The 17,388-nt window shown below is 41.7% G+C and overlaps 1 protein-coding gene across 3 annotated transcripts in view; it reads left to right on the forward strand.

Annotated features, from left to right (window-relative positions):
• The window catches only part of TGFBR2 (transforming growth factor beta receptor 2), a 160,919-nt gene that overhangs the window by 75,988 nt on the left and 67,543 nt on the right, over window positions 1-17,388 (forward strand). For all 3 annotated transcript variants that reach the window (XM_070727290.1, XM_070727291.1, XM_070727292.1), the window contains 2 exons: window positions 15,775-16,574; window positions 17,044-17,185. In XM_070727290.1, coding sequence (XP_070583391.1) covers window positions 15,775-16,574; window positions 17,044-17,185 — 942 coding nt within the window. The remainder of the gene's footprint in view (window positions 1-15,774; window positions 16,575-17,043; window positions 17,186-17,388) is intronic.

The raw sequence follows: 17,388 nt of genomic DNA on the forward strand, positions 1-17,388 counted from the left end.
ACAGTTCTTTATTCTTCAGCATTCCATCCTCGTCTCCACTGTTGTGTAGTGGGTTACAGTAGGCAAAAAACAAACCAGTGTTGCTACAACAGCAGAATGAATACTTGTAACTGAGGAACAGCAGACAATGCCTATAATTTATACCTTGGGCCCAGAGGACCTTAACCAATCATAATACAGTGGTACCTCGGTTAACAACCTCAATCCGTTCCGGAAGGTTGGTTGTTAACCGAAATTGTTGTTATCCAAAACAATTTTCCCCATAGGAAATAATGGAAATGGATTTAATTGGTTCCCAGCCTTTATTTCTTATGGGGAAAATTGAAAAAAAAATTCTCCCCCCACACAATCCATTGTCCCTCACTCCCACCCACCCCTCTCCTTACCTCTTTACCCTTCCCCCCATACCCATTGTCCCCCCCTCCCCCCCTCCTTACTTCTTTACCTCTTGCCTCTCTGCCTTCGTCCTCTCGCCAGGGGAGCAGCAAAGCATCGCTTTGGCTATGACGAGGCAAGCGCTGAGTTTGCTGGACCCGGTGGTGGCTTCTCTTTGAGGACACCGGCAGTGGCAGTGGCTTCTTTTTGGTGACAGCGGCGGTGGCGGGGGCCCAGGGGCCTGGGCATGGATGTGATGTTCCCAGCATTGCTGTTCCTTGAAAGGAAGCTGCCACCACCAGCTGGTGGGGGCATTGGCGGTGGCTTCGGCAGCTTCCTTTTGAGGAACAACAGACCCAGGAAAGATCACGTCCATGCCCAGGCCCCCGCTGTCCCTGAAAAGAAGCAGCAGCTGCCGCCAGTGTCCTCAAAGAGAAGCCGCCGCTGAGACCAGCAAACTCAGCACTTGCCTCGTCATAGCTGAAGCGATGCCAACATCATGGTCAGCTGGTCCACTATCCATGGTAAGGGGTAAAGAGGTAAGGAGAGGGAGGTGGGAGTGACGGACAATGGGTGTAACATTTCGAATAATAACCAAAAATTTCTGTTTGGTATTCAAATTTTTGTTCGGTATCCGAAGCAAATTTTTGCGAAATTTTTGGTTATTATCCAAAAAGTATGCTAACCAAGGCATTCGTTAACCAAGGTACCACTGTACTTGAAAAGGCCCACCCTAATATGAATGTTCTAAGTTGCCCTCTAAAACAGTTGGAGTTAACAGTTAGGGTCATCTTTATTTAATACAACTATATATATTCAACACATAACAATCTTGATTTTAAACTTTATTAGCTTGCCATAAGCCCATCTACTAGTCATTAGAAACTGTGTCATGCTATTCTGCTGTTGAAGGCCTTATTTGTGAATACTTATTAAAATTTACAGAGTGGCAGAGGTTTTTTTGCTTGATCCATGAACTGAACTCAATCTTCCTTCCTTCATCAAAAAAAAAAATAAAAATAGAACCTAGCATTCTACTGTATCTCTCCACTATTGTCCTTTATTGTGAAAATTCAAAAATGTTTGTATAAATTTAGAATTCAGGAAACTATTAAAAGTACATTCGGCTAAAATCCTAAGGTAACATTTACATTCCATACACAGTTGATGCATCGTCATTTGGTTTTTATTGTTATAGGTTAACGTTCTTTTAAATTAAAATAATCCCTTTTGGGTTGCTTGTCTGCTTAACTCTGGCAGGAAGACAAATTATTTTTACAGTATCAGACATGTGATTTCCTGTCTGTGTTTAACTCTGAACAGAACATCATGGCCAGCTGGTCCGCTGTTCCCCAAATAACTAGTTACAGCTTAGAGAAATTAGTGACAGGTTCTTCAGCTGCACAAATGAAATCAAAGTCCTGGTGCATTGAATTATTTTATCTTTATTTCCCTTAATTTGCTATCAGTTGAAAATGTCCAGCTGTTGAAGATATATTAAAACCCTAATTTATATAGAAACAGCCAAAATATGTATTTACTTGGGACTAAAGAAAAAAATTATGACTCCAACAGCAAGATCTAATTTTAAAGAGGCTAGACACTAGCTTCTAATCAAATAGTTTTTGAATACAGACAATTTAGTTTAAATAACTGTCATCCTTAATATTTTGGAAGTCAGCTTTGCTGTAGTTGGTATCTAAAGGCTTATTTCTCCCCATTTAAATACGATTGGTCAGTAATGCCAATTATTGATAGCCTCCAATCCTCATTTAAAACTACTTAAAACTGATACAATGTAGCCCTGATCTCATGTGAATTTGTATTTTTCATCTAGCAAACATCAGGGTAGGTGAAGAAACAATGAGTTTGTAACTAATCAAATTGATCAAACTGATTTTGAAAAGCCAAAATTTTGAATCGTTTTTTGATTCAAAAATTTGGCTCTCAGAGAGAGTCACTTGCATAATCACTTGAGGCAGGGTTGATCTTTGTGATGCTTACAGGGACTGAATTTGAAAATGAGAGGCATATGATAGTTAGGTTATGGATTTTATTTGCCAAATAGGAAATGCTGGCAGGCACAAACTAGAACTTTGTGGTGGGATGTACCCACACTTTAGACCAAAGCCAAGCTTTTCAAGATCAAACTGACAGCATTTATATATCTTAAATCAGGAGTGTGAAAGTGGCGGCCACTGGCTCTATGCATCATTTATTTATTATTTATTTATTTATTGGATTTGTATGCCGCCCCTCTCCAGAGACTCGGGGCGGCTAACAGCGACAATAAAGCAGTGTACAATAGTAATTTGGTATTGATGATTAAAAATCAATTAATATAAAAACCAAACATACATACATACACACCATGCATAGAATTGTAAAGGCCTAGGGGGAAAGAGGATCTCAATTCCCCCATGCCTGGCGGCAGAGGTGGGTTTTAAGTTGTTTACGAAAGGCAAGGAGGGTGGGGGCAGTTCTAATCCTAATCTAATGCATGGACAATGTCTGCCCCAGCTCTGTGAAGGGAAAAATGTCATGAAACATCACATAATGGTAACATGACTTGAGTTTGACACCTTTGTTTTAAATAGATTACACAATTTATCTTTTTATCTTTCTGGAACTACTCATAATTTATCTTGATAATCCTTAGATTCTAGTAATTTAAAAATAGCTCCATTTATCTAAGCCATGCATTATATTTTTTACATATTTCTAATCCCAAACCCTAAATATATGGTAACTTTTTTCTTATGACTATTATATAGTCTCCCTGAAATATTTTCATTATTATTTTCTGAATTCTTTCATTTTAACTTTATATTTTGGTGTTGTGTACCCAATAATCTGTCACCCTATACTGTGCAGTCATGTATAGGATTAAACTACTGTTGATTTTCAATTATTTCCACAATAATCCTCAAACAGAAATACACTTCTTTGATTGCACTCAAAATTTTCACTTCATTTTGTAGAAAAAAATCATAAATCTGATCAACACTGACAATCCAGGTTCTTATGTTATATATGTTGCATAATATTTTTATTTATTTGTTTCAATATTCATTAGTAAGTTTACTTATTTTGAAATTAGGGTAATAACATAAACTTAAATATGAGGATAGAGTTTTGGATTATCTTAGTTTTTCAACATAAAGAATAATATGGACACAATCATTTGTGATTTTTAATGTACTTTCTTAATTGTCTCAGTCAGAGGAAAATAAAGCATGTGTGTTTTCTGAATGTCTACTGTTTGATTGTATATTGATTTTTCACAGATACGTTATTTTTTTGAAAAAGATTTTTATATATGGTGCTGAATGCTAGTGCAATTGCCTAAACATAATTGACCAAATTGAGCCAATTAATTACCATATTTTTCAGAGTATAAGACTCACCTTTTTCCTCCATCAAAGAGGCTAAAAATTTGGGTGCATCTTATGCTCTGATTGTAACTTTTTGGGAAGCTTTTTTTTCAGCCCTAACTAACTGCTAATAATCTTCCCAACTCTTATCTTGCAAGTTCTTTCATTGTTGCTCTCTGCAAAGAATGTTTTCCAAGTCATAAGTCTGTGCAATTTTTTTTTCATTGCTCTACTTGCTCCAAATGTTTCTTCCCCGCCCTAATGAGGTGCTAACGATGTTCCCAACTCTTACCAGCTTGCACCTCTTTCATTGTTAGTCTCTCTGAATAAGGTTTTTTTAAAGCCCTAACCAGGGGATAAAGTAATGTGCTGAAGCTGACCAGACTAAGAATGCTAGCCAGATGAATATCTGGTAGGCAGATTTTCCCCTTCTATTTTCTTCCCCCAAAACTAAGGTGCATTTTATACTCTGGTGTGTCTTATACTCTGAAAAATTTGGTAATGAAGACTCTGTTAATAAATTTGCTATAATTTAAAACAATGTACAGTGTTCCCTCGATTTTCACGTGTTCGAACTTCACGAAAAGTCTATACCACGGTTTTTCAAAAATATTAATTAAAAAATACTTCACGGGTTTTCCCCCTATACCACGGTTTTTCCCACCCGATGACGTCATATGTCATCACCAAACTTTCATCTGCTTTTAATAAATATTTTTTTTAATAAACTTTAATAAATAAAAATGGTGAGTAATAATCTAAATGGTTGCTAAGGGAATGGAAAATTGCAATTTAGGGGTTTAAAGTGTTATGGGAAGACGTGTGATACAGTTCATAGCCAAAAATAGTGTATTTACTTCCGCATCTCTACTTCGCGGAAATTCGACTTTCGCGGGCGGTCTCGGAACTCATCCCCTGCAAAAAGCAAGGGAACACTGTACTTCATTTCCACAATAGCATAATATTTTCTTTATTAGTTAATATAAACTTTTGAAACAGCAATTGTGAACTCATTTAAGGCTTAAAAGCTTAAAATGTTACAGATAGAAACATTTCAAAAACAAAGAGTAAAAGGAAAGGAATTTTAAAAATTTCCTGTGCAGTGGCTTATATGGTTTTAGAGGTCAGCTTTAGATTTCAGTTTAGACTGTCCAAATAAATATTAATAAGAAAAGAAAAAATATATGTTCAGATGAAAACAATACACGCACATTGCTATGCTTAGCAATTAATAATAGAATAATGTAGAATGGAAAATATATGAGGGCTTAATAGGAACATAGTGAAATGAACACTTATTAAGAAATGAGTAAACTTTGAGAGATTCCAGGTGAGGAATGGCATCTTCAAACAATTAGAGGCAATGAACTCACAACTGAAGCACTAGCAGATAGATGTTATCCTTATAAAAGATCATTTGGGCTCTGGATTGCTACACTTCACAATGAGACTTCAGAATTGCAGTTTCCCACGGATTAATACATTTTATCTGCTTAATATTTAAATCTTATTTCTAAGTATGGGTATAAGCGTTGTGTTGGTTTTTAGTCTTTAAAAATATTTTAGAGCTTGAAGGAGTATAAATGTAAGATTTATAGTAACTTAAACTTGTAGGTGTAAGTGGAAAAATCATGCTTTGCAGCTCTGATATATTCACTAAGGCTGCTTGGATTTTCAGAGGCTTTTTATTGTTGTACGAAGGCTCAAATAAAGTGTGCTTTAGAATAGACCAGGGTGAATTCTGATTTTTTTTCACTGCCAGTTTACTCCTTGATGCACCATGCGTGTTTAGCATTCATGTGCAGTGCTAAAAAAACAGTTTCTGCTCAGGTGCTGAAGCAAAAAAACAAGATGAGAGATGATAATTCTAAAAACCCAACAGACAAGTATTTTCAAATCTTGTGATACCATGACCATCTAGCTCTGATAAATGAATGTGCTTTCACCTCTGCTCTATGAATAAATCTAATAATTTCATTGGAGCTAGAATAAATACATATATGCCACTTACTTTTAATAATTTAACTTACATCAAATAAAATAGAATCATAATCCTTCAAGTAGGAACTATATGGATATATTGCACTGTAGTGCCTGCAGAGAAGACAATTCCAGCTATCTAATGATCAGCGACAATGAATAGCCAATATCTGATAATAATCACATCACAGTCAATAGTAAGGAAATAGAAATACAAAGTATTGTTTCTGGCACAAAATTTATTCATAACCTTGGTTTTTTATTCCATGCAATTGTGGGCAATTCTTGGAGACTGTCAGGATTAGTCCCTGCAGTTTTCTTAGCAAGATTTTTCAGAAGTTGTTTGCCTTTGCTGCTTTCCTACAGCTGAGAGAAAGTGACTGACCGAAGGTCACCCAGTTGTCTTTGTGTCAAAGTAAAATTAGAACTAATAGCCTTCTGATTTCCAGCTTGATGCCTTAATTATCATATCAAATAAATTTCTTTGTAAACTGAATGCTATTCAAAAGTCCAAGCCTGGTTTTGATGGCTCCTGTAAATTGGACTCCTATACTGTTCTAGCCCGTGCGTTCTGAAACCCTGATTAGACCCATAGACTACATACTAGATAGCATTATAGTTTAACTTATAAACCTACTCAATTGCTTAAATAATTTCAGACACTTAACTTTGTACTCTCTTTGCTTGCAAATTCAAATTGCTTCCTATTCTAGCTCTCACTTTCTATAAGTTCTCCTTTTAAAGTGACAGTTGAGGTTTTAAGTACATTTTTAAAGCAGTACATTGAGATAAATATGTACTGCATAAATAGTAGATGTGTAAACTCAGTGTGTTCTTCCATGTCAATGATCCATTGCTAAACGGGAAAGGAAAAAGACTGCTGTTAGCAAGAAAACTGTTTTGTTTTGAACGCTAAGGGGTGTCTGAAATTGTGTATCAGAATTGGACAGCAAGCAATCCTGAGAAATATGCAATAGATTAAGTATGGAGACCAATCTGCTGCTTGATAAATGGAGAGCTACCAGGCAGATTTATTTATTTATTATTTTATTTATTTATTATTTTATTTATTTATTAGATTTGTATGCCGCCCCTCTCCAAAGATTCTGAGTGGCTCAGAACAATAAAACAATACAAATCCAATTGATTAAAACAATTCAAAAACCCTTAATATATAAAGGAATCATACATCTCATATAAACCATACATAAAACAGAAACAGTCCAGGGGAATCAATTTCCCCATGGCTGATGACAGAGGAGGGGTTTTAAGGAGTTTACAAAAGGCAAGGAGGGTGAGGGCAATCCTAATCTCTGGTGGGAGTTCATTCCAGAGGGTCGGGGCCACCACGGAGAAGACTTCCCCTGGGTCCCACCAGACGGCATTGTTTCGTGGACGGAACCTGGAGAAGGCCAACTCTGTGGGAACTAATTGGTTGCTGGGATTCGTGCAGCAGAAGGCGATCCCGGAGATACTCTGGTCCGATGCCATGAAGGGCTTTAGAGGTCATAACCAACACTTTGAATTGTGACTGGAAACTGATCGGCAACCAATGCAGACTGCGGAGTGTTGGTGTAACATGGGCATACCTAGGGTCATCAAAGGATGTAAAGAAGACCCTTTAACCAAGGGTGTTACATGCGACTATCACACTTACCAATAAATATGCTTAAGATTGAATTCTGCTTAATTCAGCAGAATTTTCAACAGGACATAAAATGTTGCATTGTAAATGCAAAGATTAAGGCAGTGGAATGTTCAATATAATCATAAAAGTGCATTGCAGAACAATCTGTTCTTTTAATGTTGAAATCCAGGATGTGGTTTTATTCTGTCTTAATATGTTTTCTTGGAGAATTATTCTACAAGTTACCAACTATGTAGAAGGGACATTTATTATTAAATTTATTTAATATTTATTAAAAGATCCGGGGTGGCACAGCAGGTAGAGTGCTGTACTGCAGGCCATTGATGCTGACTTGTAGATCTGGAGGTCAGCGGTTCAAATCTCATCACCGGCTCAAGGTTGACTCAGGCTTCCATCCTTCCGAGGTGGGTAAAATGAGGACCCGGATTGTGGGGGCAATAGCCTAGCTCTGTTAAAAAAGTGCTATTGCTAACATGTTGTAAGCCGCCCTGAGTTTAAGGAGAGGGGCGGCATAAAAATCGAATAAATAAATAAATAAATAAATGATTGCTCTCGCAGCTGCATTCTGCACGATCTGAAGTTTCCGAACACTCTTCAGAGGTAGCCCCATGTAGAGAGCATTACAGTAGTCAAACCTTGAGGTGATGAGGCATGAGTGACTGTGAGTTGTGACTCCCGGTCCAGTTAGGGCCGCAACTGGTGCACCAGGCGAACCTGGGCAAACGCCCTCCTCGTCACAGATGAAAGGCGGTTCTCTAATGTGATCTGTGGATCGAGGAGGACGCCCAAGTTGCGGACCCTCTCTGAGGGGGTCAATAGTTCCCCCCAGGGTAATGGATGGACAGATGGAATTGTCCTTGGGAGGCAAGACCCACAGCCACTCCATCTTGTCTGGGTTGAGTTTGAATCTGGTGACACCCATCCAGACCCTAACAGCCTCCAGGCACTGGCACACCACTTCCATTGCTTCATTGAAAGGACATGGGGTGGAGATGTACACCTGGGTATCATCAGCATACTGATGATACCTCACCCCATGCCCCTGGATGATCTCACCCAGCGGTTTCATGTAGACATTAAATAGCAGGGGGGAAAGGACTGACTCCTGTGGCAGCCCACAAAGGAGAGACCTAGAGGTCAACCTTTGACCCTCCATTAACACCGACTGCGACCGACCAGAGAGGTAGGAGGAAAACCACTGAAAGACAGTACCTCACATTCCCAACCCCTCCAGCCGGTGCAGAAGGATACCATGGTTGACGGTATCGAAAGCCGCTGAGAGGTCAAGAAGCACCAGGACAGAGGATAAATCCCTGTCCTGGGCTCGCCAGAGATCATCCATCAACACGACCAATGAAACCAAACTGTTGAGTGCCTAGATAATCGGCTTCTTCCAAGGACTGTTGGAGCTGGAGCGCCACCACCTTCTCAACAACCTTCCCCACAAAGGGAAGGTTGGAGACCGGACGATAGTTGTTGAGAATGGCTCGGTCCAGGGAAGGCTTCTTGAGGAGGGGGTGCACAAGTGCCTCCTTGTAGGGAGCCGGAAAGGACACCCTCCCCAAAGAAGCATTGACAATCTCCTGGACCCAGCTCCTCTGCAAGGCCTCCCCAACTCCCTCCTTGTTAAAAAGGGAGCAGGCCACCCTAAACAGAGTGGCCGGGCGAGATTCCGCTGATGCAATCAAGGCAGCATGATATGTACATCTTGCCGCTTTGACCGCCACTTTGTAAGTCTTAATATGAGCTCTTACAAGTGTTCGATCGGATTCAGACTTACTCTTCCTCCATCGCTTCTCTAGACGTTTCTTCTGGTGTTTCAACTTCTGGAACTCCTCGGTAAACCAAGGAGCTCTCCGGGGTCTAGTGCCACAGAGAGATAGCAACGGCGCAATCCGGTCAAGAGCCTCCGTTGCAGCCTTTTCCAGGCTACAGCAAGAGACTCTGCCGAACTATGGACGAGTGCATCTGGAATAACCCCAAGCGCCCTTTGAAAGCCCTCTGGGTCCATCAGGCGTCTGGGGAAGAACCACCTAGTCGGCTCCGCCTCCCTGTGGGGAAGGATTGGAGCCAGGAAGTCAAGCCGCAATAGGAACTGGTCTGACCACGACAAAGGCAACACTTCTAAGCCCCTTAGTCTCAGACCATTACTCAATTGATCAGAGAGGATTACCATGTCGGGTGCATGCCCCCCCCTTGTGTGTCGGACCCTCTACTACTTGAGTCAGGTCCATCGCTGTCATGGTGGCCATGAACTCCTGTGCTAGCCCAGAGGTTTCACCAAGTGATGGTAGGTTAAAGTCTCCCAAGACAATAAGTCTGGGGAACCCTACCGCCAGCCCGGCTATCTCCTCGAGCAGCACAGGCAGGGCTGTTGACACGCAGCTGGGAGACAGGTACGTGAGCAACAAGCCCACCTGCACCCCTAAGTCCAACTTCACCAAGAGGGACTCACAACCCACAATTTCTAGAGCAACAAGTGTATGTAGGCAAAGGCTCTCCCTGGCTATAATAGCCACTCCTCCCCCCCTTCCCTGGGGTCGAGGCTGATTCCATATCTGAAACCTGGCTGGGCAAATTTCAGAGAGAGGAATTCCTCCCTCTGGGCCCAGACAGGTTTCAGTCACACATGCCAGGTCGGCCTCCTCCTCCAGGATCAAATCCCGGATGAGGATTGTTAGATATGCTGCCCAGTTACCTACCCAGTTACAGGGTAAAAGTCAAAAGTTCAGATTTGTTTATTGTATGTTGATTGGTTAGCCTCTTTTTGGTGCTTAAATTGTATCAATGTAAAAGTTGCTTGTTGCTGGGGCTAGTTTGTATAAATACTGAGAACTGTCATTGTATTGCGCTCTTAATACACAATTGCTAATTGACTGAGTTAGGCTACCTTGTTCCTGTCACAACAATAAATTTGCTTTTGATTCAACCTATATTGAGAGTTATTACATTGGCGATGAGGAGGTCGACCCTCCGTGTGCTACCATGGCCACTCCTTCTGTAGTCCAGCCACCAGAATTTTTCACCACCGGAAAAATGACCTGGACAGCCTATATGGCTAAATTTGAAATATTTTTGGAGGCAGCCGGCATGAAAGACGCCAACAGCGGCCGCAAGCGTGCTCTTTTCCTGAATTACTGCAGCACCCAGATTTTTAATCTAGCAGGAACCCTCACAGACCCGGAACCAGCAAACTCTGTTTCGTGGGACACTCTTTCTACAAAGCTAGCCGCACACTTCAAGCCAACGAAGCCAGCCAGAGTGTTTCACCATCAATTCTCCCAAATGGCGCAAGCCGAGGGTGAATCGATCAATCAGTTTGCCACCTGCCTGCGGACTGTGCTCTCAAAATGTCAATTCAACAATCCAGAGGCTCGCCTCACTGATGCCTTAATCCTTCGCATGCGCAACATTGCAATCCGAAACAAGCTCCTGTCTGAAGAAGAATCCTCGCTGCAAGATGTAATTAAAGCCGCACAGACTTTTGAGGTTGCTCAAGCCGCGGCTGCGGAGCTCAAGAGCAATGACAGGCATGCCACAGTCTTCAAAATAACCGATGCCTCTTCTCAAGTCTCCGTTCCTGCCGACTTCCAAGACCAAGAATCTGACTCCTACGATGACTACTGTTGCCAGATCAAGTCCCCACCGCCGAGACCTTCTAGATCTCAATTCTCCACCTTCTACTGCGCCAGTTGCCGAGGAAATCATCCCCGTTCCCGCTGCCCCTTTCAAGTTGTGTTTTGCCGCCGCTGCAACCGAAGAGGGCATATCGCGGAAACCTGTCGGGCTCACCTACCAGATGACCTCCCGATGGCTTCAGCATACCCGAGACAACACCCACCGCCGTCACCGCCGAGAGACAACTGCACGCTGCACACGCCGACCAGAGGAAGCCGCCGTGCCTCAGGAACTTTTTCCCACGACTGGAACCGAGGTAAAACATACCCCGGAACAACTGTCAGTTCCAGCCTGGCCCCCACAAAGCTTGTGGTGCCCTTGCTTCTCAACAATAGACCTTGCCAAATGGAACTGGACACAGGGTCAAAATATTTCCTTATGCCATGGCATAAACTGAAGCTGTATATGCCTTCTATGACTGTAGCTCAGCTTGAACCCATGGAAACGGCCATTAAGGACTTCCAGGGAAATCCTACTGAGGTTTTGGGGAAGGCAAGGGTACCCATTACATTTAAAGGGGTGGCTCACATCCTTGCTTTGCTGGTTGTTCAAGGGGCTAATCATTCCCTATTTGGGTTGGAGTGGATGAGCCCCCTAGGTCTGGCTGTCACAGGCATTCATAAGTTGGCAATCTGTAACATGCCACATTTTGTCCATGAGTTTCCAGATGTTTTTGATACTAATTTGGAAACTTACAGGGGGCCTCCCATTTCTTTTTAACTAGACTCCAATGTTCCCCCTATACGTTTGAAGCCCCGCAGGGTGCCCTTACTGATTCTCCCTAAGTTGGACCTCCAATTAGACAAACTCATTGCTCAAGGAATATTGGTACCGGTAGACCAAGCCCCATGGGAGACGCATATAGTAACCCCAATGAAGCCAGATGGGTCTTTGAGAGTTTGTGCTGATTACAAGTCTACACTTAACAAGGCCCTGCAGCACAATTCATACCCCATTCCAGTAGTTCAACAACTACTACACATTCTGGGTAAAGGGAACATGTTCGCAAAACTCGATTTAGCCCAGGCTTATCAACAGCTTCCCATTGATGAAGCCACTGCCCTCTCACAGACAATAGTCACCCATAGGGGAGCCTTTAAGTGCACCAGGCTGCAGTTTGGAGTTAGTTTAGCTCCAGGAATTTTCCAGCGTCTCATGGAACGCTTATTAGTAGGAATAGAAGGTGTGGTGCCATATTTTGATAACATATTAATATCAGGGGAGAATTATGACCAATTACACTGCAGAATAAGAAAAGTACTTTCTAGGCTACAAGACAAAGGCCTTAAGCTAAGAGCAGACAAGTGTGTCTGGGGTACTGCCAGTGTTGACTTCTTAGGATTCAAAATAGATGGTGAGGGAATTCACCCCACACAGTAAAAGGTTAGGGCAATTAAGGAAGCCCCAGAGCCCTCTAATAAATCGGAGCTGCAAGCCTTCCTGGGCCTATTAAATTTTTATTCTGTTTTCTTAAAGCAGAAGGCCTCTGCAGCTGAGCCGTTGCATAAACTTCTCCACAAGGGAGAGACCTGGAGATGGGGAGAGGAGGAGCAAGCAGCATTCAGCAAAATAAAGAACCTTTTAACCTCTCACAGTGTAGTGGTACAGTATAGCTCTACCTTGCCACTGAGATTAACATGCGACGCTTCCCCCTATGGGGTGGGAGCAGTCCTGGCTCATGTCCTGCCCAACGGTCAGGAGGCCCCTATTGCATATTTCTCTAGGACCATGTCCAGCACCGAGAGGAACTATGGTCACATTGACAGGGAAGCCTTAGCTCTAGTTGCTGGGGTTAAAAAATTTCACCTGTATATATTTGGCAGGCCTTTTGAATTGATAACAGACCACAAGCCACTGCTGCTCTATTAGGCGAACACAAACAGGATGACCAGGTGGGCCATATTTTTAGCAGGGTATAATTACACCCTCAAGTACAAAGGGGGAGCTCAGATCAATGATGCCGATGGGCTAAGCCGGTGCCCCATACCACAAATATTAGAAGACCCTGCCCCAATCAGCGAAGTCCTATTGATAGAATTAGCAGATAAACCTCTAAAAACAGCCAAGGAAATTGCAGAAGAGACAAGAAAGGATCCAGCTCTTAAAGCTGTAACTCAACGCATTTTGAGAGGGTGGGCAACCGATAAAGATGACACCTTAGTACAAGACTTTAAAAGTAAGCGTATGGAATTATCTGTCATGAGAGATTGTATATTATGGGGGGACAGAATAGTGATCCCCAAATCATTACAAAAAAGAGTTATGGAAATGCTACATCAAGGCCATCCTGGGGTGGTTAGAATGAAGGCTTTGGCCAGAGGACACCTCTGGTGGCCTGGCTTGGACTCAGCCATCGAACAGTGGGTAGCCACTTGTCCCCCTTGCCAGGAATCAAGACCAAGCCCCCCCAAAACCAGCCCCATGAATTGGGAAACACCACAAGCCCTTTGGTTGCGGATTCATGTTGACTTTTCTGGGCCGGTAGGGCCCCATATGTTCCTGGTTGTGGTAGATGCATACTCAAAGTGGCTAGATATTATAGTAATGGGGGCCACTACATCTTGTGCCACAATACAAGTATTACGCCGCTTATTTGCTACCCATGGGTGCCCAGATGTGTTGATTTCGGATAATGGGCCACAATTCACATCCAAGCAAATGGAAATCTTCCTTGCCCATTTGGGCAGTAGGCATGCCTTAGTTTCCCCTCATGCAGCTTGGGCTAATGGTATGGCTGAACGTTTTGTGCGGGTAGCAAAAGAGGCTATTAAAAGGACAGAACCTGGAAACATCCATGAGCAATTAGACACCTTTCTGTTGACCCAGCACACCACTCCTAGTTCATTAACACCCAAAAGCCCTGCAGAACTACTAATGGGCAGGAAATTGAGGTCCCCCTTGGATAGGTTGCACCCTGTCTTCCTAAGCAGTAGAGAATACCGCTCAAATTCCCCAGAAAGAACATTAAATGTGGGGCAAGGGGTTTTTGCAAAGAACTTCGATGGGGGTTTGAAGTGGGCAAAAGGAACCATAATGGACAAAACCGCGCCTAAAACATACCATGTCCTCCTCGAGGACGGTCGCCTGTGGAAAAGGCATATTGACCATTTTCGGAAGCGGTTGGGAACAACTGGCCTCCGCCAAGAAACCTCACCAAATATTAACAAAGACTATGACTCTTCACGCCCCATAGGGAACCTTTTCCGGCAAGCCCGTTCCGGACAATTTGAAATAGACTGGGACTTACCGGGTCATCGTCGCTCCACCGCTGGGGGAACAAGGTCCAGAGGAGGCCGGCGGTGGTCCTGCGGACTTAATGCAGAGAGGGTCTCCACAGGCCAGGCCTGGAGCCTCTCTGGGAATCGCAGATGAGCCCACCTCCTCATTCTTCGAGTTTCAAGACTCAACTGAACTGCACAGGTCAGAGAGAGAAACAAGAAAGCCCAGCCGATTGGAGGACTTTGTCACGTGTCTCTCTGAATGACCTGCATCTGAACTAAGAGGGGAGGAGTGTTAGATATGCTGCCCAGTTACCTACCCAGTTACAGGGTAAAAGTCAAAAGTTCTGATTTGTTTATTGTATGTTGATTGGTTAGCCTCTTTTTGGCGCTAAAATTGTATCAATGTAAAAGCTGTCTGTTGCTGGGGCTAGTTTGTATAAATACTGAGAACTGTCATTGTATTGCGCTCTCAATACACAATTGCTAATTGACTGAGTTAGGCTACCTTGTTCCTGTCAGAACAATAAACTTGCTTTTGATTCAACCTATATTGAGAGTTATTACAAGGATGGCGTGCTGGAATCTCTTGCAGGTCAATTTATATCACTGAAATATTCTGTTGGGTGCCTCCAATCCATTCATTCATCTTTCTCCAGAGACAAAAAATAGATTTCAGAATATCCTAAGAGGATGTGGTAGATTTTACTGAATCTACAATCTCACAGATTATAGATGTTTCAACATTTACTATTGGAACTTTTACATATCAGCTATAGTCTAGTTTTACCCTTTGGCATCCTTGTTTCTCTGTTCCTGATGGAAGTTTCTCTAATTTATTACATCGCCTATCAGAGTTTTCTCTTATCTCTGTTTTAGCTGTTTGTAGCTACTTGTCTTCATTTGAGATTTCTTGTTGTAGTGAAGACAGTTTGGATCCACAAGAAAAAGCTGTGATAAGGAATGCTCCTATTTTAAGATTCCAATCAATTTCCAGAGCAAAATCCCCTCTTTACTTTTTTTAAGAATGCGTCATTCAGAATAGCCAAGTTGTATTTTCAACAGGCAAGTGTGTTCAGCAACTGAGTAACCATTTTTGCACAACAAAATTACCTTTTGGGGTATGAATAGAAATCATAGAATGCTACTTAATGATTATTTCATTCAAAAATGTAATATGTCTGTGTATGGGGGAGTTGTCTATCTGCATTGTGCCCCATCCCTTGTCTCTCCTTTGATAACATATGAATGAGTGGCACCACATTGGTTTCGTTTTAATTTTAATGAAAATTTCTGATCCGGCAGACACTCTGACCCACATGCTTCATATTATCCAATTTGGCAGAACTAGAATTCAAAATATCTGAGTTTCCAGCTTTCTGCCTTTAACCATAACATTAAATTGACTTGGTTTTATAATTATTATTATTATTATAATTATATTAATGACATTTTATTACAATTTTTGCAGATTCACCTAATGCTTTATTTTTTTTTCCAGATACCACCTCAGGTACAGAAGTAAAATATGTGATTGCTTTGGTCGCAGTTATATGCCTTGTCCCATTGCTAGTGATCGCCATTGCTGTAATCATTATCTTTTACTTCTACCGTGTTCAGAGGAGGAGGAAACTCAATAAGGCATGGGAAAAAAATGTGAAGTCCAGAAAACACAAAGACCGTAGTGACGTTTGTGCCATTATGCTGGATGATGATCGCTCTGACATCAGTTCTACTTGTGCTAATAATATTAACCATAATACTGAATTGCTGCCTATTGAATTGGACACTTTGGTAGGCAAAGGGCGATTTGCAGAAGTCTATAAGGCTAAGCTGAAACAAAACACATCAGAACAGTTTGAAACTGTGGCTGTGAAGATCTTCTCTTATGAAGAATATGCCTCCTGGAAGTCTGAGAAAGATATATTTTCTGACATAAATCTAAAGCATGAGAACATCCTACAGTTCCTTACAGCAGAGGAGCGCAAGATAGATATAGGCAAACAATACTGGTTGATCACTGCTTTCCACTCAAGAGGCAACTTGCAAGAATATCTCATAAAGCATATAATTAGCTGGGAGGATCTCTGGAAACTAGGTGGTTCTTTGGCTCATGGGATTGCCCACCTTCATAGTGATCACACACCGTGTGGTCGGCCCAAGACACCAGTTGTTCACAGAGACCTGAAAAGTTCTAATATCCTGGTAAAGAATGATCTAGTTTGCTGTCTCTGTGACTTTGGGTTATCACTAAGGCTGGATCCTACTCTCTCTATTGATGACCTGGCTAATAGTGGGCAGGTAAGCTGATGCGTGAGGAGCAATTTGGACAGCTAGAGGATTTTGATTAACAATGTCTTTTCTTGAAGTACCTAGCTTTGTGATGGGTTGATTATGACTAAAATCATGCTTAAATAACTGCATGTAATTCCATGTAGTATCTCTTCAATAAAATGTGAACAATCATTTGAAAACAGTGGAGAGCAGCTTTAGCTCAAACTGCATTAATATTCCCAGTGATGCTTCCCCCCCCCCCCCCCAGCACCTGTTTCCATTTATGGAGGAAATCCTAATCATTCCACTTTGAGGCATTGCTTAATTAGGAATTACTGTCATGAAAATTGAATCTACTTCCATCCACCCAATATTCTCCTATCATCTACACTACTATCTTTGTTTTTGAGGTGGTGGTTAGTGGTGGTTATGCTTTCTAAATAGATAATTCCATTTAGAGCATTTAGAGCATTTTAATTTTTGTAAATGTTGACAGGTTGGTACAGCAAGATACATGGCTCCTGAAGTTTTGGAATCCAGAATGAACTTGGATAATGTTGAATCCTTTAAGCAGACTGATGTATATTCCATGGCTTTAGTTTTGTGGGAAATGACATCTCGCTGCAATGGTGTTGGAGGTATGCTAGATCTCATAGATTAAGTATTTTTAATCAGACTTGATTATAACTTGTCTATTATGTTTGCAGGTGGTTCATTTATTACTACGTTTGTTTGTTTGATTGTTTGATTCATTCAACTTCTATGCCTCCCAATCCCAATGGGACTCAGGGTGGCTTACAGCAATATAAAAATACAATATAGAAAAAAGAAATCAAATATT

This window comes from Erythrolamprus reginae, chromosome Z (assembly GCF_031021105.1).
Source record: "Erythrolamprus reginae isolate rEryReg1 chromosome Z, rEryReg1.hap1, whole genome shotgun sequence".
In the NCBI taxonomy this organism is placed as follows: Eukaryota; Metazoa; Chordata; class Lepidosauria; order Squamata; family Dipsadidae; genus Erythrolamprus; species Erythrolamprus reginae.